Source organism: Tursiops truncatus, chromosome 17, assembly GCF_011762595.2.
Source record: "Tursiops truncatus isolate mTurTru1 chromosome 17, mTurTru1.mat.Y, whole genome shotgun sequence".
NCBI classification, from domain to species: Eukaryota; Metazoa; Chordata; class Mammalia; order Artiodactyla; family Delphinidae; genus Tursiops; species Tursiops truncatus.
Window position 1 is genome coordinate 60,029,187 of NC_047050.1, and position 25,019 is coordinate 60,054,205.

The 25,019-nt window shown below is 41.8% G+C and overlaps 1 protein-coding gene across 6 annotated transcripts in view; it reads left to right on the forward strand.

Annotated features, from left to right (window-relative positions):
• Window positions 1-13,175, forward strand: part of COL14A1 (collagen type XIV alpha 1 chain) — a 267,412-nt gene extending 254,237 nt beyond the window's left edge. For 5 of the 6 annotated variants that reach the window (XM_073794695.1, XM_019932069.3, XM_073794696.1 and 2 more), the window contains 3 exons: window positions 8,785-8,862; window positions 10,530-10,685; window positions 12,316-13,175. In XM_073794695.1, the coding sequence (XP_073650796.1) occupies window positions 8,785-8,862; window positions 10,530-10,685; window positions 12,316-12,395 (314 nt within the window). In that variant the 3' untranslated portion in view covers window positions 12,396-13,175. Of the gene's footprint in view, window positions 1-8,784; window positions 8,863-10,529; window positions 10,686-11,492 lie in introns of all 6 variants that reach the window. The other variant, XM_019932070.3, reaches the window with a different exon arrangement.
• Window positions 13,176-25,019: the final 11,844 nt, after the last annotated feature.

A 25,019-nucleotide genomic window follows, 5' to 3' on the forward strand; every position in this document is an offset into this window, starting at 1 on the left:
TTGTGTACATGGGTGAAAACATACATAGAGAAGATACATTCATTAACCCTTTCCATTTTCATTGGTTCTAGATTTAACTTAGACATTAAATTATTATGTGAATATAGCAAAGTAATTTGACTTTTCTGGACTTTTTACTAGCTCAGAAAAACATGATGAGGATCCTAGATATAGGATGTATTTACCTTAATAGTGATTCTTCATGCTTATTATGAAGGGCTGTTGGCCATAACACATTTTGTTTTAAACTCCATAGACCCTGGCCTTGTCCCAATGCCCTGACAAAACTCCCTTCTTTTCCGAGAGTGGAGAGCATCACATCACTTTTCAGTTCTGTAAAGAATAAAGACCAGACGAAGCTCTAATTTAAATATCTATTTAAATACCATCAAATGGCTGAATATCCGTGCTGAACCTACAATACTCATTTTTTAAGCTACAGCAATTGGCTCATTTTCCTGCTAACTTTGTATCATTTATAATTTTCCCAGCAGTCAGTGCTGGAAATGATATGCATTTGAGGAAGAGCAATCAGAACTTTGGAGCTGAAAGTGATAGATTGGCGTTTGGTCTGACCTTCTTATTATGTACCTATGAGGTCATAATATCAGTGGCAAAACTAGATGGACAAAACACCAGGATTCCTGGTGCCCTATTTAATCCCTGTTCTCTTTTGCTCCACCTCTGCAGCTGTGAACTGTCAACCTGCAAACAACGAGATAGGGTTAGTGTGTGATGATGAGCTGGGTACCTCATCATCTTCTCTCCTCTGTCCTCCCTTCTCCCTCCTTCACTGCCTCCTCCCTCTGTGCTTCCCCCTGCCCTCCACTGCCCAAATGTAAGTGTGTCTAATTTAGATGTCTGTGGTCAAAAGACCTGAGGACCTCTTGCCTATACTATCATGTCTCTGAGCGATAGAAAACATTGAAGTGCAAACTATCCTGTTGTCTTGCTCTTGATCTGGTGAGTGGGTTCCTTTGGCTACTGGGTAGCACTACTTAATGATTCAGTGCATTTTCCTCAGCTTTTCAGTGGGACTACCACAGTGGTTTTTTTTGGTTTTGTTTTGTTTTTTGTGTGTGTGCAGTACGCGGGCCTCTCACTGTTGTGGCCTCTCCCGTTGTGGAGCACAGACTCTGGACGCGCAGGCTCAGCGGCCATGGCTCACGGGCCCAGCCGCTCCGCGGCATGTGGGATCTTCCCGGACCTGGGCACGAACCGGTGTCCCCTGCATCGGCAGGCGGACTCTCAACCACTGCGCCACCAGGGAAGCCCACACAGTGTTTGTTGGTGGGGTTGTGCTCTGTGGGATTCTGGTCCATCTCAGCTAGTTGTATTGCTTTGTAGCATCCAGCAGAGGCAGACCCATGTTTTGTGGGTCCCGAAGCTTAAACAGTTTGAGTTCCTCTTTAAGAAAAATAGTATGACTTACTACAAACAAAAAAAAAGGGGGGGAAAAGGGTAGGTAGAAAGTATTGAAGGAGTTCTCTGCACGTAAGGGCCCATATTCAAATTCAGTCTGATACACAAAATTTGTCCTGACGTGACCTAGACCACTCCCCAGCCAGCAGCCACCAAAGCTCTTCCAAACCATTTCTAGCTCCCCAGGCGCTCCCTGTTCTCTCTCATCAGCAAGCCTTTGCATGTGCATTTCCATCCATCCCTTCTTTCCTTGCCTAATGCCTGCTGTTCAAGACTTAACTCCGATGGTCAGCTCTATTGGAAAGCGTTCTGAGATCCCCCACAGATGCCTCAGTTTGATGCCCTCATATTTTGTTGTTGCAATTCTCATACCGCATTATAGCTACTCGTTTGTCTCTTTACTGCATGGTGACCTGTGACAGGCAGGAAGGATGCTTTTGACTCTGAATTCTCAGTACCTGATATTAGGACTGGACTGGGAGTTTGCTTTCGGTTTGCTCCTCTCCCTCCTTTAACTGTGCATCACTGTGTTTCCAGGCTTCTTTGCCCTCTGCTCCTGAGCAGGTTCAGCCAATGGGAGGCACCGCGGAGGATTAGAGGGTAAGAGGAGGAGAAAAGTCAGACTATTTCTCCTCTTAGCCCCACCCCTGCCTCCGCTGCCACTCCAGCTGTGGCTACAGCCCCTGTGTGGCTCCTGCTTCCACTGGAGCATCTCTCACTCTCATTCTACATCCTACCAGAAAGCTCCAGGCACACCATTTCCTCTCTTTGTCCCTGCACACCTAGGGGTGATAGTTGCTTCCTGCTGTTGCTAATGTTATGGGTTGCCTCATCATTTCTGTTTGGTTTCTCAGTCCTTCTGTCACCCATGTAACCAAATCCCTGTATTAAATTCCCTCTGCCTGAAAGATCTAGAGTGGTTTACCATTCCCTGGCTGAGCCCTGAATTATAGAGGCATACTAGATGACTAGTTGTTTTATGAAAAAGGCAGTAGGGAGAGGGACCTATAGCAGTGGTTTGCAAAGATTCTTTTACATTTAAAACCAATATGTAGGGGCTTCCCTGGTGGCGCAGTGGTTGAGAGTCTGCCTGCCGATGCAGGGGACACCGGTTCGTGCCCCGGTCCGGGAAGATCCCACATGCTGCGGAGCGGCTGGGCACGTGAGCCATGGCCGCTGAGCCTGCGCGTCCGGAGCCTGTGCCCCGCAACGGAAGAGGCCACAACAGTGAGAGGCCCGTATACCGCAAAAAAAAAAAACAAACCAATATGTATTTTCCAGTCTTGGCCACCATAGCACAAAATGTGGAGCTCCACATGCTGGTACTAATCCTATGGGCCAAGCATGTAAAAATAGCAGAGGCTGGAAAAGGACATTAAATACTTGTTGGATTGAGTCCAATTAATCTGCCACCTTGTAGCTAGGTACTTGATCCAGTACCTTGTACCTAGCAGGCATTCAAGCATACATTGAATGAAAAACAGACTATACTTGGAATTTATCACCAGCCATTTCCCAGGCAACAGACAATATAATAACATAGCTGAAGCCTTGTCTCACATTTTCTGTGGCTTCTTGGTAGAATTACAATGAAAACATTACCCAGGCCTTGCATATCTGCCTGGGCATTAATTCTGAGAGTTGCTCCGAATGTCTGGAATAAAGAGGGAATGTCTCTGCTCCTCGGAGTAGCATGAGACTCCAGCCTGAGTGCTTGGTGTGGTCATGGGACCATAGGAATGGGTAAAATCTTCCCACTCAGAGGCCAACAGGCCAAGGAAAATAGGAAACTGATAACCAAAAGCCAGATCCTGGGCAAGTCATCCGTGTGAGCAGGATAAATCCTATTAAAGTCAACCCCAAGTATTGCTCCGAGCAGAGGGCAAGTGTGTGAACCAAGGGAAGTAAGCTGAAGAAATATGATAACCACAGGGCTGATTTCTGAGTGTGGGACCAGAGGAAATGTGCAGATTGATTGGACAGGCAGTTCAGGAAGCCATGACTACAGCAAACAAGACAAACTCAGCCTCTAGGTCCAGCTTGGGATGGAGAGGCCGGGAGTGTTGTGGTTAAGTGTATAGGCCTCAGAATCAACCTGCCCATGTTGAAATCTTGGCTCTGTTACTTACTAGCTAAGGACAAACGACTTAACCTCTCTGAATCACAGGCCTCTTTTAGGGTTAACAGTAGTGCCTGCCATCTTGGTTCTTGTGAAGACTAAGTGAGTTTGTACATGTAAAGCATCTAGCATTCAAAACCTGGTGAGGCCATTTATAGGAATAGCTGACACACCAACTGTTCACATCCTTGGTTTGTCAAAATCTGTAATCAGACCTTGTATTTCATTCATTCATCATATTTCTTGAGTGACTAATATGTGCCTGGTACTAGGAATATAACGATGAACTAGAACAAACATGTCTCTGCCTTAGTAGATCTGTAAGAGAAAATAGTGGAGGGTCAGTGTTAGATTAGTAGTAAGGGAGAATCAGGTAGCCCTGATGTGGTTTCTCATGAGACTTTTAAAAAAGAAAGAATATGACAAATATACCACTCTACTGAGGGATGTTGGTAATGGTGGAGGCCATGCAAGTGTAGGGGGTGGGGATATTCGGGAACTCTCTACATTCTATTCAGTATTGCTGTGAACCTCAAAAAGTAAAGTCTATTTTAAAAGCTTCAAAAAAGAAAGAAAGAAGAGAGCAAGATCTTAAAATTCTAATGAGAGTAAGATCTAAGAGAGTAGATCATAAAAATTCTCATTAAAAAAAGAAAAAAAGAATGAACGAATAAATAATAGAAAAGATTTTATTCTATTCTAAATATTTTTGGTAACTCCACAGAAAACTAAGGATATTTTAATCTTAGCTAAATCATATTTTTAGTAAGTTAGATCTTCATTTATGTCATCTATGCTCAATTTTTTAAAAAATTTTATTTATTTATTTTTGGCTGCGTTGGGTCTTCGTTGCTGCGTGCGGGCTTTCTCTAGTTGCAGCGACCAGGGGCTACTCTTCGTTGTGGTGCGTGGGCTTCTCGTTGCAGTGGCTTCTCTTGTTGTGAACACGGGTTCTGGGCACACGGGCTTCAGTAGTTGTAGCGTATGGGCTCAGCAGTTGTGGCTCGCGGGCTCTAGAGCGCAGGCTCAGTAGTTGTGGAGCACGGGCTTAGTTGCTCCGCAGCATGTGGGATCTTCCCGGACCAGGGCTCAAACCTGTGTCCCCTGCATTGGCAGGTGTACTCTCAGCCACTGCGCCGCCTGGGAAGTCCCTATGCTCATTTTTTAAAAAATGACAGAAACTTAAATTTAATTGGAGTCCATGATACTCATCTCTAAATAACGCTAGTAGTTAATATTGCCACATAAGGAGCTTGTGAGAAAAAAACAGTTTTCACAAAAGCCAGACATGTGAAAGTAAAAGCAGAGTTCCAGCCTAAGGAATTTTTTTTTTGATCCTTCAAAGGTCATGCTTGCTTTCTAACAGTCAGCTGCGTTTTGGTGTAGACATTCAGTCATTCAGTTAGCCTTCCTGGACACCTACTATGTGCGAGATTGTGCTTGGATCTGACACTAGAGCAATAAATGAGGCATGGTCCCTGCAGTCATCAGGCTCATGGTGCCGGGCGAGGTGAACATGAGAACAAGCAGTGCAATGGGATAAGTGCCAAAGGAGGCACAGGTAATACGGAAGCAAATTATTTATTCATCCATTCATTCATTTGGTCATTCAGTAAATATTTGTGGGTTAGGTACTATGTGGAAGGCACCATGGAAATGTAGGGGATATAGCCATGATTGAGACAGATAATCCTTGAATTTGTTGTGCTTCTGCCTGTTGTGGTTGTAAAGAAGCTTTGAGTTGAGTCTTTAAGAATGAGGAGTATGTATGGAGACACCCAAGGTGGAAAGGGTATTTCAGGAGGGAATATCCTGTGAACTCAGGAGTTCCCATGTCTTTGCTCTGGTGACCCCATCTCAGCACCAAATGGCCCCACTTTGGACCCTCACAAAAGAGATGTATGAGGGAGCCCTTATTATGGGCGATGACTGCATTTTGTCTGTAAAGAATGACTATGCCCAGACTTTATTGTCATTTCATGGACAGTCACAGGCTGACATTTTAGAACATTTGATTTCCTTTCTTTTAATCACAGCCTACAAGGCTTATCAAAAGTATATCCAGTTCTGTTCTTAGAGATCTGAGGCCTCTAAGCTTAGCTTTCAATTTCAGTCCTCATCTTAGGTACTTAAATAGTGGTTGTCTGGGTTTTTTTTAACTCTATGTATGTATGTATGTATATATGTATTGTTGGCTGCATTGGGTCTTCGTTGCTGTGCAGGCTTTCTCTAGTTGGGGCAAGCGGGGGCCACTCTTTGTTGCGGTGCACAGGCTTCTCATTGTGGTGGCTTCTCTTGTTGTAGAGCACGGGCTCTAGGCTCGCGGGCTTCAGTAGTTGTGGCACACGGGCTCAGTAGTTGTGGCTCACAGGCTCTGGAGCACAGGCTCAGTAGTTGTGGCGCACGGGCTTAGTTGCTCTGTGGCATGTGGGATCTTCCCGGACCAGGGCTCGAACCCGTGTCCCCTGCATTGGCAGGCGGATTCTCAACCCCTGGGCCACCAGGGAAGTCCCTTGAATGGTGTTTTTTAACAAGTTTTTTTCATTCCAAAAGAAAGATTTATCGGTTGTCATGGACCTGAGTATTCCTTCAGTCTGAGAAACACAAGTGAAGACATAGACAAATATTGATATATTAGCCTACATGTAGTTGGAACATTTCATAACTTCAAGGATAAGGAAATCTAAAATTCTCTGTTAATATATAACTACATCCTTAAAAGCTTTCTTTTTTTTCTTTTTTTCTTTTAAGGCATCTTGAGGGGCTGGACTATTCTTTTGAGGACCTTCCTCTGTTACTTTGACTTGTATTGCAGATAATAACAAATGCCACTTGCTTTTCTCTACATAATTAGAGAATTAAAGCAACCAGACGTTCTACTCCCCAGTCTTCCCCACCTTTTGCATTCTTTGTGAATAAGCAAAGGATAGGTCAGGAAACTCTTATCAGGGGCTTATTCCCAAGGATACTGTCCTGGATGTTGTCTTCAGCCTACGTCTTCCACTTGTGGGGAAGCCATGTCCTTACCATTGATCCTTAGGTACTGTAAGGTCACGGGAGGCCTCTGAATCACTGTGCATTTAATCATGCAGCCTGCTGTTAGTCATCGGTGTATTTTCTTGTGTTTTAATTCTTTAAAAATCAGTGGTTCCCTGTGGGGAAAGCAACTCCAACTCTCACAGAAGAAGAGGCTATTTCTGCTAAATTTCCAGATGCACGTTAGGGCACAATTGTTCGCAAGTGAGGGAGCATCTACCTCCTATTAAAAATAGTACTCACAGGACTTCTCTGGTGGCACAGTGGTTAAGAATCTGCCTGCCAATGCAGGGGACACAGGTTTGAGCCCTGGTTCGGGAAGATCCCACATGCTGCGGAGCAACTAAGCCCCGGCACCACAACTACTGAGCCCACGTGCCACAACTACTGAAGCCCGCACGCCTAGAGCCTGTGCTCCACAACAAGAGAAGCCACTGCAATGAGAATCCCACGCACCCCAACGAAGCGTAGCCTCCGCTCGCCGCAACTAGAGAAAGCCCGCACGCAGCAACGAAGACCCAACACAGCCAAAAATAAAACAAAAAAATAAAAAGCAAAAAAATAAAAGTACTCACTCCAGTTATTACCCAGTTAGCTAAACCAGTAGCTATTTGGGTAACTCCCAGTAGACGTACTCATGGTGATTTTCTGTCTGAACAACTTGATTTAGCAATTGAGCATTAGATGTTGGCTTGTCTATGTGATTTTTAAACTCAGATATGATTGTAGTTTTACTTTTGAGAAATAACTCTCTTCCTGTCAGTTCCTAGGAGAAGAGTGAGTCTCAGAACAGGAGGTCAGAGGCTTGGTGCTCAGTGCCCTGCCCTCTTCCTGCAGTACTGGTCTTCCGTGAGCTCAGAAAACACCACCAAGGCCACATGCAATAGGCATGGATGTTAGGGAAGCATTGAGGTGGATCGAGCAGCCCTGAGGACCGCTAACAAGGAAGAAGGGCTTTTTTAAAGGTGACAGGTATACCACCTTGACCCCAAGAGGTGGTCAACAAGGAACACAGCAGACATCAAAACGTCAAACGAAAGGACCATCAGTATATGTGCAGTGTAGAAAAACACTGCTATTCCCAGAGCAAATACTACATCAATACCTTTCTTTCTGGAAGTTACAAACCAAGATGTTAAAAGTGATTCTTTTCTAGGACTGGAGTCCTTGCTTTTTGTATCTTCTAATTTGCCTACAGTGAACATGCCTTGCACTTAGAAGGGAAAAAAAAGCTATTTGTAACTATAAACACTTTAGATCACTTGCATGCCTGCTGCCTATCAAATTATTTTCCTTTATTTATGTTCCCTCCTAGGCTTTGCCAGTTCACACATAATTTCTTTGTAATTATGAAGAGATGTATTTCTGCATTCTATTATTTCGAAGTATTATTGTACATGAAAAACAGATACTAGAGACTTTCTGTGATGCGAGCCAGGGTAACCCAGACCCCAGTCTGATTCTTCTCTCTGTCTGACGAATCGGGCCTCAATATAGCATGCTGTCACCTGTTCAGCAGTCTTGTGATAGGACCCATTTGGACGATGAGGTGTCAGATCCTGTATTTCTCTGTTTTTCTGCCTGTAAAAATCTATAGTTTGTTAACACCAGCGTAAATTATTTGGAATAAGAAGTTTGTTCAGTGGAAAAGAAACATGAATAGATTTAGATTTTTATGGGGCTGAATCAGCCAAATCAAACACAGGCCGTCCTGAAGCTTCCAAGTTTTTAATGGAAACTCACGCTCTTTAGAACTTTGCTGCCTAATTATAATTCATGCCTTTTGCAGATACATTACAGGGTGGACCAAAAGGAAAATGTTAGATATGTCCACTTGTGATTTCTATTGTGTTACTCGTGGGGTGCCAACTGCATGCGTCCAATGGCCTGGTGCGTGCAAAGACACAGGCCAGATCCCTGCAGGCTGAGCCACTTCAGTGGGAGGGAGGACGATAAACTTGCAGTATTACAAATACAGAAGACAACTCAGATACAGAGCCAGCCTTCTGTATGTGGTTGTGCAGAAGTCACCAGTGTCAGGATTCAATTTAAAAGTCCCATGACAACCGTAACCCTAAATCAACCCTCATCATTGCCTTCATCAGCGATATCCTTTCGAAACCCAGAAAAACAGAACCACCCAGATGTCATTTTAAGGAGAACTTTCTTTTCTTTCTTTCTTTCTTTTTTCTTCTTTTTTTGAATAGGTTTAACTGGTGTGAAGGGAGATAAAGGAAATCCAGGCATTGGAACTCAAGGTCCAAGAGGCCCCCCTGGGCCAGCAGGTAACTCTTCCTACCTAACAGGAAACTGTAAGGTGGAAATCCTAAATCTCTATATTCACTTGACATTGCAGGTGAGGCAAATGGCCATATTACATCCTTGTGTCCAACTGGAATGGCTATATTTCTCGTTCCTTTCATTGGAAGGCTAGTTTGTTAGTAACGAACCTCCCAATACACAAACCCCCAAAGATACAGCATATTCTGGGATCTTATTGGTTGCGTGAGTTAGGCTGGGCTAGGCTATGCTGTAGTAACAAATCAATCCCCAGTGCTTAGTGGATTGATACTTACCCAAAGTTTGATGTGGGTACGGTAACTTTCCCCCCATTTTGGAACAAAAGGCCTTGGGAGAAAGATAAAGGAGGCACATCAGCTTCCTGAATGCAGGATGAAAGATGTCATTTCCAGTCATATTTCACTGGCTGAAACTAGCCATATGGCCCCAGCCGACCTGTAAAGGAGTCTCAAAATCTAGGGGAACGCATGGATATTGGATGAACACTCGTAGTTTCTGCCACCATGGTCACCTTACTGAATGAGTTTTGTGTATTCTACTATGTGCTTTCAGAATGGCTTCCAGATGATCATACTCTGTTATTAAAGTTATAAGGTTACAATCCAATTGTATATTTACAATCCCCGTCTTAGCCATATTGAATCAAATGACTTACCGATTTTTCTTTCCAACCTAATGATGATTTTGGAAAATACCTTTTGTAGGAGAGATTCCTAATGCAATGGATTCACTTTGAGTATAAATACTCCTGTTATTAGAGATTGTATGAGGAACTGATCTAGCTCATGCCTTACACAGAATGAGTGGTTAGTGAATGTTAATTGAATGAAACGGAATGCATCTGAGAGTCACAACGCTTTTCAAATATAAGGTGATACGTGTTCCTAATTTTCATTGTGGTTCTAGTTGAAGAGTTTCATTTCTAGTTGAAAAAGGCCTTCTAAGCACTGTTGGAATCCAGGCCTAAAGCAAAACAAAGCAAACGCATAAACCAGAAAAATGCCAGACTGACATACTTCTTAAATTCACAGAAATTTTAGTCCCCGTCTCACTTTCACTCAGTGTAAGTTCTCAATTGATTCAAGCTAGCCTAAAGAAATTTTGGATTCGTATATTGGGTCCAATTTCAGAATTCTCATTTTTCTCCTCCAGTATAATTTCTTTCATATTTAGACTAATTTATTCCAATTATCTGGGGCCATAAACCAGGATAAGTTATAAGGTTGAGATCAAGTGTGTTCATGTGTGTGTGCATATGTACGTGTGTGTGTGTGTGCATGGCCATACATTGAATTCATAAGGAACCTGCATTGGGAAACAGAAACTCCATAAAGAAAACAAGGTTGACAGTGGTATGCTCCTTTCCCTTTCATATCCAGGAGGTGATTAAAAAAAAGACTACATTTTGCTTTCTGGTTTCCTGAGCTGATTGAAAGCATTGACCTCCAGGAGAACATGTGATTGCAGTATGATCCTCTTCCAGGAAATCCAGTTCAGGAATAGAACTCAATGAGTAGAGAGAGGCAGATCACCCCAGTTGTTAAGATGTGTAATATGGCTTCTTGTAAGAGTTAGTTTACTTCTTGGTAGTCTGAAAACTCACCCTGTGATGATAAAAGACCAACTGTTTTCATTGGTGGGTACTTCGTAGGACCTTCCGGGGAAAGTCGGCCAGGAAGCCCTGGACCCCCTGGCTCTCCTGGACCAAGGGGTCCACCAGGTCACTTGGGGGTGCCTGGACCACAAGGTCCTTCTGGCCAGCCTGGATACTGCGACCCCTCTTCATGTTCTGCCTACAGCGTAGGAGGTAAGTGTCGGCCCTTGTGGGCTTTGAGCAATGTCTTGCTATGCTTAGTATCATAATGGTGAGGGGGCTATAAAAGCAGACCTATTATGCACAGGAAGCAGAGCTTGAATTGCTCACAACCTTTTAAATTATCCAGAGGCATCTTCTGTAAAGTACAAATTAATATAGAGGTTACCTCTGAAGAGGAAATTTAAAATAATACCACATCTAAGTCTTCCTTGCTTCCAAATGGCGATCCACACAGATTTGGCCTCTGACCTCATATCTGATCATTGAGGGACATGTTTGAACATTCTTTGGGGCCTCTCATTCTGTGTTATTTCTGTGGTGTGGCCACGAAGTCCTCTAAAGTTTTACTCTTGTTTTGGGGAAACCTCAAACTTAGAACTTTCCCCGTAATTAGGAGGGCCCTGGAGATACTGTTGGGTGACATCCTGCCCACCGCATGCATTTTAGGTCACCAAGGATTATTTTAAGAAACAAAAGTGGCCATGCTGTCCTTGCCTCTTCCTAACCACTAGACTGAGATTCTGAAAAGATTATGCTTCCTGAAAACATCTGTGGTCTGCATGCTGGAGGGTTGTGTAATGGGACATTTTTTAACATAGTCACACTTGGAAGCATCAAGAGAGAGGTTCAAAGACTGCTTTGGGGCAATGAGCTTATTAGCCAATGAATTTAAATTTTCTGCTTTAGAAGAAATTTAACCTTATTTGCCAGAGGGACTGGTCAAAGTTTTGCTGATGTGTTTTTCTCTGTTCATCTCTTCCCTCCCCGTTCTCTCAAATATCCCTGTCCCTTATTAAGATCTGATCCCTTACAATGATTACCAGCACTGATGTGGAACTCCTCCACTGATTACGTTGGCCTGGGCAATTGGCTGCAGATACAGAACTGTCCTGTTGACCACCACCACCCATCCCCTGCCCCTAACAATGGGCACTCTGTTTCCCTGCCTCACCTGCTTCCCTACCTGCCCACTGTCACATTTCTTGCCCTCCCTGCTCCAAGCACATACAATGATAAGACTGGAACTTAACCAAATCACATGTGTCAGTTGTTATAGAAACTGACTGCTGCATATCAGCCTGAGCGTAGGTATAAGATTGTCTACCAAGAATTATCCCAAGCTTCCCTAGGTGAAGGCCCAGGAATAGTTACTTAAATGTGTCTTCTCCTCTTTCCTGTAGCCACACAAATTGCTGGGCACCTTTCTCCCTGACCACCCTACTATCCATTCTTCCTCTGATCACCTCCCCTCCCTACTGCCCCCTGGTGTTGGACTTCTAACATGAGATGGGTTTTTAAAATTTATTTTTCTTTCATCATTCTGCTGAGATTTCAGGGTTTCTTTTGTAAATAAAACATGTAATATTTAAGCAGTTGGCTGTGATTCTAGTTTCCTAACAATTTCTGCGGTATATCTGTACCTTCCTTCTTTCGCTAACCATCTGAAACCTCCTGGCAAAGGTGCAAGCACTGTGGTGGATAAAGGTAGCTACTACTTTCTACCCGAGCAGGATATCTCTGTACTTTAGAGACTATGTCTCTATGGACCCATATAAGGGGAGGATATCAATTTATGGTTCCTGGGTTCTATCACGTCCCCACCCCCACTCTTCCTCTCTAGTTCCCCATCCTGATGAGCCAGAGTTCACCCCTGTCCAAGATGAGCTGGAAGCCATGGAGCTGTGGGGCTCTGGGATCTGATAGTCTCAGGAGAACTTGGAGGACCAACCGCAAAAGCTCCTAAGGCAACTTATTCAAGAAGAATGTCGTTATGTGGTTTGTATGCTGCCTTTGGGAGGGGACTCATTTCACCAGCCTACATCTCCTCCTTGGATATTGTTAATAATATTGTTATATTAACAAAAAGTATGTTTAAAACAATTCCCCTAATCCATGACACCATAGGATTGATTTCTCTTTGTTGTTTTAATGGCATGCTCAAAGAAAAATTGGCCAAGAAGTTTGAACTCTGGAATCTTTTCTGTGGTAGATGATCTCAAGTCCTAAAATGCAACAAGACAGATATGACTGTCTTTGAGGAAAATGGGGTCCCAGCAGAACAGGAATTCAAAGGGACTCGAAGATTATGCTGTTTATCCTTATCCCCTCTAGGAATGACCTTGCTGAAAAGAAAGGAGGGACATGATTGGAGAAACTACCTCTTGCTAAATTGATCTGTCCAACTCTGAGATCACTTGGTAACTAGCTCCACTGGTATCCAAGAATATGTGTTAGAATATAACCTTTCCGAATTTGGTGATTGTAAAAATAGATTTAGTTTTTTCAGTGGCTTTTGACATGTAAAATAATGACTTCCCACTGATTCTGATGGAAAAAGATCCAATTTTGATGAATAATTTATCCAGCAGTATGTTCCAGAGCTTGCGCTCCTTAACCACATGGATTACTTTGTACATGCAGATATATTTTTGCAAACCTATTTCCATTCTTTTTTTAAGCAAATAAAAATTTTAAACAATGTGTGTGGATTGTTTTTATTTTATTCCATTTCTATATGTCACCTTAAACTTTTGTAGTTGGCTTAGGTTTAACCAGAAAAATGACAGCTGCCTACCTTTAGACACTCATTCAAACATTCATTCATTCATTCATTCATTCTGAGTGTGGTAGGATACTTAACAGAAAAAGGCAGCTGACTTGAGCCTAACAGACTGACAGAATTCTATTATTCCTATATAACCTACCAGACAGACTTGACTGTGAAAATGTAAGACTGATGCTAAGTAAATGTTTGCCTAAAGAACTTATCTTTCGGTTTTAAGAAAAACTCTAGAAGACAAAGAAGAAATGAGGTTGAATCTAATAGATTCTAATTTCTAAACTATAATTTGTCTTTTGCTCATAAAGGAAAACACTAGGTGTTTGAAAAAGATTTGGGTTCTATTAATTGTTTGTTGAAAATAGAAATGAAAGAGAACCATAAACTGAACGTATATTCCTTTTCCTCTATAGCATCTCCCTAAAAACAGGTAATTGTCAGAAGTAAGGATGGGGTCATTTATCACCAGAAGCTGGAGTCTTCCTGGATCAGGAAGGTCTCTTGAGATTCTTTGGGTCCCCTCACCACACAGATTGGTTTAAGACCTTCCCATCCAAAGTATTCAAACAAAAAGGTCTATGTGTGCCTTTGGGGATCCAGGTAAACATAAATATATTTTTTGCTGCCTTTGCAAGAAATGAAAGAAGACAGTGAGCAGATAACCAACAGTGGTTCCCTTGTAGTTATGGCGCATGCTTCCACATGTAGAAAGCAGGACTAATGAGGAGGAAAGCTTGCACAAGATTGAATGGCCCAGAATCACCTGAGAGAACTCTTTAAATGAATGGGGTGTGTCACTAGTCATAGCATTCCCTTGTATCTCAGATTTCTTGGTCTTCAACAAGTGAGTAGAGAGGATATTCTGTATACGTTAGTGTTTGGCCCTTGGAAATGCAAAGACTTCTTATGTCACTCAGAAGACCTTCAAAGTTTGATATAAATGGCGAAGTATAAACACTAGAGGTTCTAGTCCATTCATATCATTCTTTTTTTAAAATAAATTTATTTATTTTTGGCTGCGTTGGGTCTTCATTACTGCGCACTGACTTTCTTTAGTTGCGGCGAGCGGGGGGCTATCTTTGTTGTGGTGCGCGGGCTTCTCATTGTGGTGGCTTCTCTTGTTGTGGAGCACGGGCTCTACGCGCATGGGATTCAGTTGCTGTGGCACACGGGCTCAGTAGTTGTGACTCACGGGCTCTAGAGTGCAGGCTCAGTAGTTGTGGCTCATGGGCTTAATTGCTCTGTGGCATGTGGGATCTTCCCGGACCAGGGATGGAACCCGTGTCCCCTGCATTGGCAGGCGGATTCTTAACCACTGCAACACCAGTGAAGTCCCCATATCATTCTTGAGTTGTGCAAATACACTTGGCTTTGATTTTACTTGGTGATCTAAATTTGTTTATTTAAGCTGTGGGAACACTTCATTAGTTTGGAATTTGTCATCACTTGGACCCAGTTCATGAGATTTTTATTGAGTGAAATGTTCATAATAAAAGGTGTAATTCAAATTCAAGATTTTTATGTTTACAGTACATTGCCTTGTAATAAAAGCTTATTTTGAAGTACATTTTTATTGACTTACCTATTTTGGCAGGAATATACTTACATTTTAATTTATACTTTATATCATTTCTGAAAGTAATAAAGTGTAATTTCATAAAAGGACATTACTCCTCAGAATTTTCATCACTTTGGTTAGAAACTCTTGATTCCTAGAATTACAGACTCGGGGCAGAGTGGTTGAAAAGTTTAGTTTAGGAGAAAACTGAGCATAAGTCGGAGTTTGGGAGAGTAACCAGGGCTAGAGATATAAATTTAGGAGTCAGGTGCATGTAGGTAGTATTTAAAGGCTATGCAAATGGATGAGATCACCTGGAACATTTCCCTACCTTCTACTATCCCTTTTTCATTTTTGTTTCCACAAGCTCTCCAACCTGGTTTTTCTTATTTTATTTTGAAATGTATCTCTCAGCTAAATATTCTCCAGACTACAGCCACAGTGAACTAGTTGCAAAAACCCTTGATGTGTGCTCTCTCTTATTTATCTTTGGCATGCTTTTTCTTCCACTTGGGAAACCTTCATCTTTGTCCCACCCCAGTTTAAAAGACCTATTTATTTTTGTTTGTTTGTTTTCACTTTTATTATGAAACATGTTAAACATATTGAAAAGTAGAGAGACTAGCAAATAAACATATACCATCTCCTTTAAAAAATAAGTTTTACCATTTGGGCATATTTGTTTCATAAATTTAAAGTATTTTGATACAAGTTATGGACATCATGACACGTCACCCTTAAACGCTTCAACATGCATCTAGGTTATTTTCCTCAAATCCACAATTTCATTATCACACTTTATGAAAGTAACAGTTATTCCATAATAACATTTAATTTTCAACTTCCCTCAGTTGTCCCAAAGAAGTAAAGGACCTACTTTTATTCATATTCACCATTTGAAACTAAGCCAGGCTCCTCCTCTTGTGTGAAGCCTTCTCTGAACCCCACCATCACCACCTGGACAACCTCCATAACCATGACACCATAGTCCCCTTTTCTAGTGAGTTCTTTAACCTCTGAGCTCCCATTTTACTTGTGTGCATACTTTAAGCGGTCTCAGACTGTCCACAGTGTGCTTAGCACTTAACAGCTGCTCAGTAAATGTTTGTAGAATCATCTCACCCTAGCACAGTTTGATTTATAGTCTGAGTCAAATCATATACTCAGTCTACAGTGGGAAGAGTTTCCTCTAGCTATAAGCCAGAACATTTGGGAGACAGCAATTATGCCTAGGAATGAATGATCAGCTTCTTAGAAGCTTGCGAATTCAGATCTATTAAGTATTTCAGAATGTGAGGAAGAGGTATTTACATCTTGTCTTCCTATACATGTATTCATTCATGTGTTCATGTATTCATCCATCTCTTTGTGAATGCATCCATCCATCTATCAAACTTTTAATTAGTATCTGCCACGGGTTCAGCCACATATTAGGGTGCAGGGAAAGAAAAGGTGGATATGATGGTGTAGGAGCTTCCTAACTTCTTGCTCTAAGTTGAAGCAGGTAAGGTAATTTGGACAAGATTGTGGAAGATCTATCCCATGAAAAAATGTTCAGATTTCTGCCTGAAAGCAATAGGAAGTCAGTAGGGGTCTTTAAGTAGGTAAGTGACCTGATTGGGCGTATTATTTGCAGACACAATTTTTATATAGTGTAAATTTAAGATTGACTGGTGTGGGGAAAGATCAAGAAAAGAAAAAGACATTTAATGAAGACCTCCCACGTATTAGCCTCTATTCCGGATTCCTTATATTAAGTTGATTTCCACAAGTTAGGTAAGTATTCCCTTTTTACAAACGATCAGACATGTAAGGTAAGTAACATGACACACATCCAGAGAAGAGGAAAAGAAGGAATTCTAACTCTAATTGGTTTGCTCTCGTAGCTCATGACCCCTTCCCTGTATGTACCACGCTGCCTGGTGCAGTAGTTCAGATGACGAGGGCCTGGACCACAGTGGTGCAGTGAGGAATAAGAAGAGGAGAGAGATTTGAGAGCTGATGAAGAAGTATGTACTATGGGCAGAACTTGACTGATGGGATAAGGTTGGGAAATGACAGGCAGAAGGTAAGAATGACTTCAAGATTGCAAGTTTGGGAGGTTGAGTGAGTGGGAATTTCACTGAGTTAGAAACTTGAGGAGGAAGAGAGAATGATTTTAGAATGGCATGCTGGTTTTGAGGCTTTTCTGCTTTTTTCAGAGTAAGTACGATATTAACGGCAGATAACAACTCAAGAAGGTTGAGACAGTGAAGAATGATTTTGGATGACTAATTTAGTCTGTGACAACCACCAGAACTTAATCCCTTTGGGCCTGTCCCCCCAAAGAAGGGCTGTTCAAATGCAGAATGGAAGTTTCCAAGGTATGAACCAAAATATTTGGTTTAAAAAAATCATAACTTTTGGTTCTGATTTGCTGTGGCATTGGAAACACTGATGTAAATGGTCCATTTGTGCTAGACAAGCTCAGAGTTCAGAGAATTCTTTTGTCACGAAGTCCTGGTTATTCTGTACTCTCTAGAATAACTCTATCCTTAACAAAAATTAACTACACGAATATACTTGCAACAGTTTTACGTTATTTATCAGACTGAATAATTTGATTAGAAATTCGGCTGACACGAGATGCTTAAATCTAATTGATAAATGAAGAAAGCAAGTTGCAGAACAATATGTACAATATTTATCTATTATTCTGTTCATCTATATTGAAAAATTGGGATGAATAAACTCCAGACACTTAACCAGGCTTACTTCCTGGTTATGGGATTGTGCAAAGTGTTCATTTCACTTAACTGTTCATGTTTAACATTTCTGTATTGTTTGAAAAATATTTTGCAACAAGCGTGTGCTCTCAGAAATTTTACAGGAAAATCACAGGAGATTTCAGAGCAAAATTCTACTTTACAAAAATAATCTATTACCTTTTTAATAGTCTCATCCTAATGAATGATGTGAATGAATGAAGAAATATGAGTCACTGATGTTTAGGAAAGTGGAGGCAGGGCTACTTTTAAAAGCAGAATAAAAGAGGCAGTAGGAGGGCTGGGATAATTTGCTTGTTTTGGTAGCATATCTAAATGCACAAATGTTAGTAATGATTTACTTTTTTCTCTGTATCTTGCTAAGTAATAAAAAAACATACACTGGCATAAATAACCATATTTCATTGTTTGTTTCTAGAATGTTTAATTGCATTTTATCTCATTGATTAAAAACATTACCATGACCAACATAGTGAAAATCAACTTTTCTAACCTAACTTAAAAGAAGTTTTATAATGGAATCCAAAGAAGTAAAAATATCTTTTCTTCAGCTCTAAAATGAATTTTGTATGGTAACAAAACAAAACTGAGTCAGACAGAAAAGATATGTATAATTACCGGAGACATTTCATCTCCATTTTTCCCTGTCCTGTCATCTGGCCCACATTCAGTGACTCCTGATAAAACCGTATCCCTGTTATGCCCTAAAACTCATGTCACAAAATCGTTAACCAGCTGGGCTTTCCCTCTGAGAAATCACTGTTATTTGAATGTGCTCAGTTATTGAATAGATGTATTGAAGAGGATTTGGTTATTAGAAAATTCATGTGCTTGCACTTTACCTGTCCTTTCTCATGTATATGGTTATATTATGCTTCTGAGCTGACAAGTTTGCAGGCTGAAAGGATCAAACTTCACAAATAGAGTTCTTTTTACAAACATTCCAGTTATCAGATTTGGACACCACAAGTAGAAGCCTTGCTAACTAAATCTCCACTGTCACTGGCCACCTGCTCTTGTTCTTGGAGTGTTGCCAACAAGTTCTATCTCTGATTCCACTCTCAAGTGTGAGCATGTTTTATCAAATCGGGAGCGAGCCACAACTTGAAGGACCACAGGCCACAGAAAAGCTAGAAAAATGGATACAATTCAAAAGCTGATTGTACAGGTAGCAATAACAGTCTGTCTAGAGCATTGGGAAAGTTTACTTTTCTTCTCCTGAAATATCTACAGTCCACATGTGGAGTGCTTTCTGAAGGAACTGGGTCTATACCTGCATGGCTAAAGGCGGCTTTGAAGAATGGAGAGTAATTAAAAAGACTACGAACCCGGTCACGCATCTACCCAGCAGCTTGGCAGTGTGCGAATGGCCTGATGGTTTCTGCAGTCAGATTTCTAGACAGCTGAACAATGACATTTGTGGTCACCAGAAAGATTATGGCTTGGACACCATTTCTGAACCCTAACATTTACTTGTTTTTTTGTTTTTTTTTGAATTTTTGTGCCTATCAAAGCAGGCACTGACTGCAGCAATATCAGGTGTGTTTGGAATCAATCACTTGCTTTGTCACTCATTAGGGACCTATATTAGCTTGGAGTTGTTGACCATACATTCTTCCCTTAACTGATTAAAGACTGGCCTTCTCATCTCCCTAAATCTGGTATCACTAAAGAGACACTCTGTACGGTCAGGCAACTCAAGGTGACTGTTCTCTTGCTCTCTGTACGTCCCCTGATCGACCGGTGCCTGCTTCACCCACACCCCACTCACACGACTGACCTTCCTATATGCTTGCACCAGGCCCCAGCTAGTGATTGTTCTTATCCAGGGGTGGTGAGGGGCGTGCCCCTCTGCAAATTTCCCTGGTAACCGATGAGCCAACCTGAGGTCAATTCCCCCTGTAACTGGCAATCTCCGCGTTCCCCCTGGGAGTGAAGACTGCGCCCTGTCCTGCCCGTGGTCTGCTGCACGTGGTGGGGTGTTGCTCCAGGACCTTGCTTCAGAGAGGTAGGCTCCCCCATCCATTAAACCACTGATGTCTCTGTCGCTGACTCTGGGCTCTTCTGTCTTGAAGCTGGGTGAGTAGAGGCCTTGCAGGCCTGCAGGGTGCAGCCCAACACCAATGCCAGATAATTCATATTGGTTGCTGTGTTAGAGACAGGCTAGCTTCAACTAAAATTATATTCTCTTCTTCTTGAGCACAAATTATTTTCTCATTTCCAGACTCCCTCAGTATGGCCACGTGACATGTTCTCAACCTATGAAATATGTTTGTGGCTTCCAAGTCAAGGGAGTTAAGAAGTATGTGTGTGTTGTCTACCTGTTTCTTTCCCATTTACCACCTGAATGCAGGGGACTCCAAGGTCTTCTAGGAGGCTGGAGTTATAAGACGGAGGGTGTTTGGGTTCCAGAACTAACTTGGTGGGAGGCCATGCTAACTCCTTGCTGTTCCTGGAATATGCCAGGTAATGTCCTATCACATCTTGCCATTCCCACTGCCTGGAATGCTCTTCCTCCAGATATAACCTCATGGATCACTCCCTCTCCATGGAAGCTGTCCAGGTGTCCCACAGGTTTAACTCAATTCTGACACTAGCATCAGAATTGGACTAGCGTCAGATGCCACAGGTTAAGGGCTCAGTCCCACAAGAAGGCCCTCATTTCAGATGACAGTCACAGGGCCAAGTTATCACCTGTGCTTCTGACTGACTGCTATAAATCAGAGGTTTTCATGATCCCCTCCTTGGGTTCGATTACTTTGCAAGAGCGGCTCACAGAACTCAGTAAACTTCAGTTTACTTACTTGATTATTGGTTTATTACAAAGAATATGAAAGGATACGAATCAACAGCCAGGTGAAGAGATACAGAGGGCGAGGCCTGAGCAAAGGATCCTCTGTCCCCATGGAGTTTGGGGCTCAGCACATTGACATGTGGATGTGTTTTGGTTCCCCAGCCTGGAAGCTCTCAGAAACCTGACCTTTGGGTTTTTATGGAGGCTTCATTACATAGGCATGACTGAGTAAATCATTGGCTGTCGTTGATTATTTCAAACTCCATCTCCTCTCCCCTCCCTGTCATCCTTAGATGTGGTCCAAAAGCACCTCATTAACATAATAAACGACAACTTTATGGCTCTCATCACTTAGGAAATGCCGAGGATTTTAAGAGCTCTGTGCCAGAAAGAGGGACAAAGACCAAGTATCTATCTATATATAGATATATATCAGGTATATATATATATATATATATATATATACACATCAAGTATATATATACATCAAGTATATATATATCAAGTATATATATCAAATATATGTATATATATCAAGTATATGTATATATACATCAAGTATAAATATATATACATATCAAGTATATATATTAAATATATGTATATATCACGTATATATATCAAATATATAGAGAGTATATATATATCATATATATTTTTTTATTATAAATCACAGTGGGACACCATGATAGCAGGAAACTTTTATTCACGTATGCATCTCAAACACCTAGAACAGTTTCTGGAGCATAAATATTGGTTGAGTGACTGCAACAGAGCAGCTGATTCCTTGTTAATATAGACTAGAGAGCTGGCTAAGTAATCACTGCTTCCATGGTTTAGACTTCCAGATTAGATTTTCTGAAGGACACACATACGCATATTTCTCCATGATTTATTGGCTCTGCATATCCACTGTGCCGGTAACAGTGCATAATAATAAAGTAACTGATAATATTTTTCTAACAACTTATAAAAATATTTTATTTGGACTTTGTGAATTTGCCAAAAAGTAAAAGAAGGATAGGCTTTATGCTCAGAATTTCCTCTAAATATTAAAAACCCTAATATGTATAAAATAGATAATAAGAACCTGCTGTAAAAAAAGTAAATAAAATTCAAAAAAGTAAAATAAAAACCCTTTTTAGTTTCACGATTGGTAAAGAAGATGCCAGATGGCATCATCCTTTTAAAGTGTTGATTCTCAATGGTTTAATACAGGTTGACGAGTTGGAGCTCCATAACCCCAACAGATAAAGCACAGGTGTGCCACGAGCAACAGATGCTCTTCTGACAGCCACTGTTTGCAAGACTTTAATAGGTATTAACTTTGGAATTGAAAAGTGAAGGCAGTGAAAGCAAAGTCAAGACTTGAAATAAAGACTTTGTTGAAAATCGAAGAGCTTCTCATGGACCAAATGGCACTGGCAAAAATGTGTGTGTCTCCTTCAGTGGTCCTGTTTATGCCATCTTCATGTGGAAAATGTATCCTAAACCTTCCTGGCAGCCACAGCCTAATAAAAGTTGGCCTCAGGTGGAGTGACTGGCCGTTTTACTGGTAGCTGATCTCAGGTTAACATTCATCTAAGGTGAAGCCCTGAGCAGTAGTGATGCTGCAAAACTACTCAACTCTCTTATTTTAAGTTTTTGCGGAGAGACGGGGTGGGGGGGAGGGAGAGAGGCTATTTCTCTGCAAGAACCTGTATTTAAGTTGATATGGAGTCTTAATGTCTGTCTTGGAAAGATCATACCTTCTTAAATAGGGTTCTATCCAATTCAAACTTAGCATTGTAGAGATAGGCAGCAAAATCCCTCCTGGGGCTTTTAGGCTTTGCGGACTCAGAACTTGCTACCGGTCTATGGGAGAATTTTCAGCCAGGAGACACCTGGACATTTAATGTTGTTCTTGGCCGACTGTGGTACTAAACCCCTTTTCCAGGAGAAGGTAGGAAAACAAATCATGCAGCATAGAAAAAAGATGGAGCACAGGCATAGTGACGGTGCCTGGATCTAGCAAGGAGGGAATTAGCAAGAAAGGAGAGGAAGGGACTCTAGTAAGAATCTGATAACTGCAATTTACATGCATTTTTTTAAAAAAACTTCCTTCGTTTGGGTTACACCTGACAAGTAAAACAAAATTCTGCTCTTCAGTCACTTTTAAAGATGGCAGCATTACTTCATCACTACGGCCCTAGCCTCTGGGCCAGCTTGTGGCCCAGTTTATCTAAACAAAGAGACATTATTTATCAATCTCAGTGCCCATAGTTCTTAGTATTCGCTTTGTAAATTTAGAGTAAGAAGTAGGATGAGAAAAGAAAGGATTGCATTCTGGGTAAAGGATGGCTTTAAAGACCTGCTTTAGAAGTTAGCTCTAACTTGGCCCACCTGCTAGGTCCTAATGGAACCCTGGGGATACCCCAGGCCTGGAGATGAGGGCAGGCTGTGGCAATGACGTCACTAGTAGGTGGGCCCTACTCCAACCCAGACATGATAAAGGGACGGCAGCAGACTTTTGTACAGTATATCCTAGGTGGTGACTTCTGCTGGGGTTGAGCCAGTGTGACCTCGTAGGACCCTGGATGAAGAGTCCGCCTGATGGAAGAATGAGCTAAACCAGGATTTACAGTGAGTACACCTGTCTGTCCTATAATGCGGCATATGCATTCCTAAAAAATAATTCCTGCGTGATGGATTATGGTTTTATGGGAAAAATGGAGTTGAGGCAGAAAAGCTCAAACCTTATACCGTCTTGCAAGTGATACAAGAAAACTATCACAGTTTTAAATATCACAAGTTCCTAATAAGGAAACATTATATTAAATATAGTATGCTATTGTGACAAGACATGAAGTTTGCTCGGTAGAGGTGTTGATGGTGAAGAGTTGTGGTTTTTGAACCATGGAGAATAGCTGGGAGGAAGGTTATATTTTTTTAAATGAAACAGGAAATCAGAGGTAGATGGCTGTGGCTTATTGTTGCTTTTCGTTCCGCTGAATGGGCTTAAGACAGAAAGGGGACCTGGAAAGTGGCAATTCAGAAACTTGAGAGGGGACTAAAGCGTCATAGAAGGGCCCACCCTCCTCTACCCCAAACTCTGTGTATGGTGAGTTGGATCCAGGAAGCCCCAGGTGGACCCTCCCCAACTGAGCCTGTTTGGTTCCTCCTATTCCTCATTGGCCTGAATATGGTTTTTATCTCTCCTTCAGGAGAGAAAATATTGGGTTGCTGTTTTAAAGAAACAATAGTTCTTTTATTGTTTTGTTAATTGACCCCTCTCAAAAGGAAGCTATTTGTGGGAACCCAAAAGAGATCAGATGACACAAAGTGCTCTCCTGCTGCAGGAGGTTTGCAGTTATCCTTACCGACTGCAAATGAGTGCTTTTCAGTTTTCAGTGCCCCAGGAAGCAGGTGATTATTGGGAGGTTAAGATTAAGCTCTTGTCTTTTTTTTTAGTGTTGTTTCTGTATTCATTCCCCCCCCGCCGGCTACTGCAAAATCACATTTTCTATGTTTCAAAACTCTGCAATATTTAAGGCTTTTCCTTTGCTATTAGAATCAGGACACTTATGTTTTACTGAGGAGACAAAGCAGGCAATGCATGTAGGTAAAATGGAGAGACAGATGTTGTGTATTATTCTTTCACAGGTCATTATGCTCAACTGGATGGTGTTTTTCTCATTTACCTGGTGTTAATAGCATAACACATAGCACCTGGTGAAAAACTGCATGTGGACAAATATAACTTTGGTTTTAGTGACTTCATTCCTTATCTGCGCTAATTTGCACGTTACAGGCACACATCGCTGCAGAATATATATATATATATATATATATGTATATATATATATATATAAGCTTTCTTTTCCTTCCCATGTGATGTTGGAATAACTAGGGTTTCCTTCTTTTTCTGTAAGTGTTCGTATTTTTTAAAGTTCCCTTCTGTTTCTTCTGTTCATTCTACTTTAATTGGAGCTACAATTCTAGCGGTTCAGCTTGTCTTCCCCGCCTCAAGTTCCTGGGTCCTATACAGCGAGTTGTTTGTTTGTTTGTTTGTTTTTTGCGGTACGCGGGCCTCTCACTGTTGGGGCCCCTCCCGTTGCGGAGCACAGGCTCCGGACGCGCAGGCTCAGCGGCCATGGCTCACGGGATCTTCTCCGACCGGGGCACGAGCCCGTGTCCCCTGCATCGGCAGGCGGACTCTCAACCACTGCGCCACCAGGGAAGCCCGCGAGTTTTGATTTTTATTTGGCTACTGTGTTTGTGTTCTCCTAGGAAACGCACAGATCTGGCTGTTAAACTCTCAAGCAATGGCAAATGGGCAGGATTGGGAAGTCTGATAGCTTCTGCTTCTCAAGGCCACTTGGTGCAAAAGCCTCTTTGCTCTGGTTCTCTCCGAATGCAAAATGGAGCTAACTCCCAACAGCAGGAGGGGCAGTTCAGTCCAACAATATAGCCCGTTTAGGTCTACTTGGGTCTGTAGTTCAGGCAACCCCTCCCCCTACAAAAGGACTCTCGCACAGCAAGTGAGAATGAGGGTTATGGTGATCGGTCTCAATATTCTTCCTGAATATTCAATACAGTCGTCCCTCAGTATGTACGGGGAAATGGTTCCCAGGACTCCCTGCAGATACCAAAATCCAAGGATCTCAAG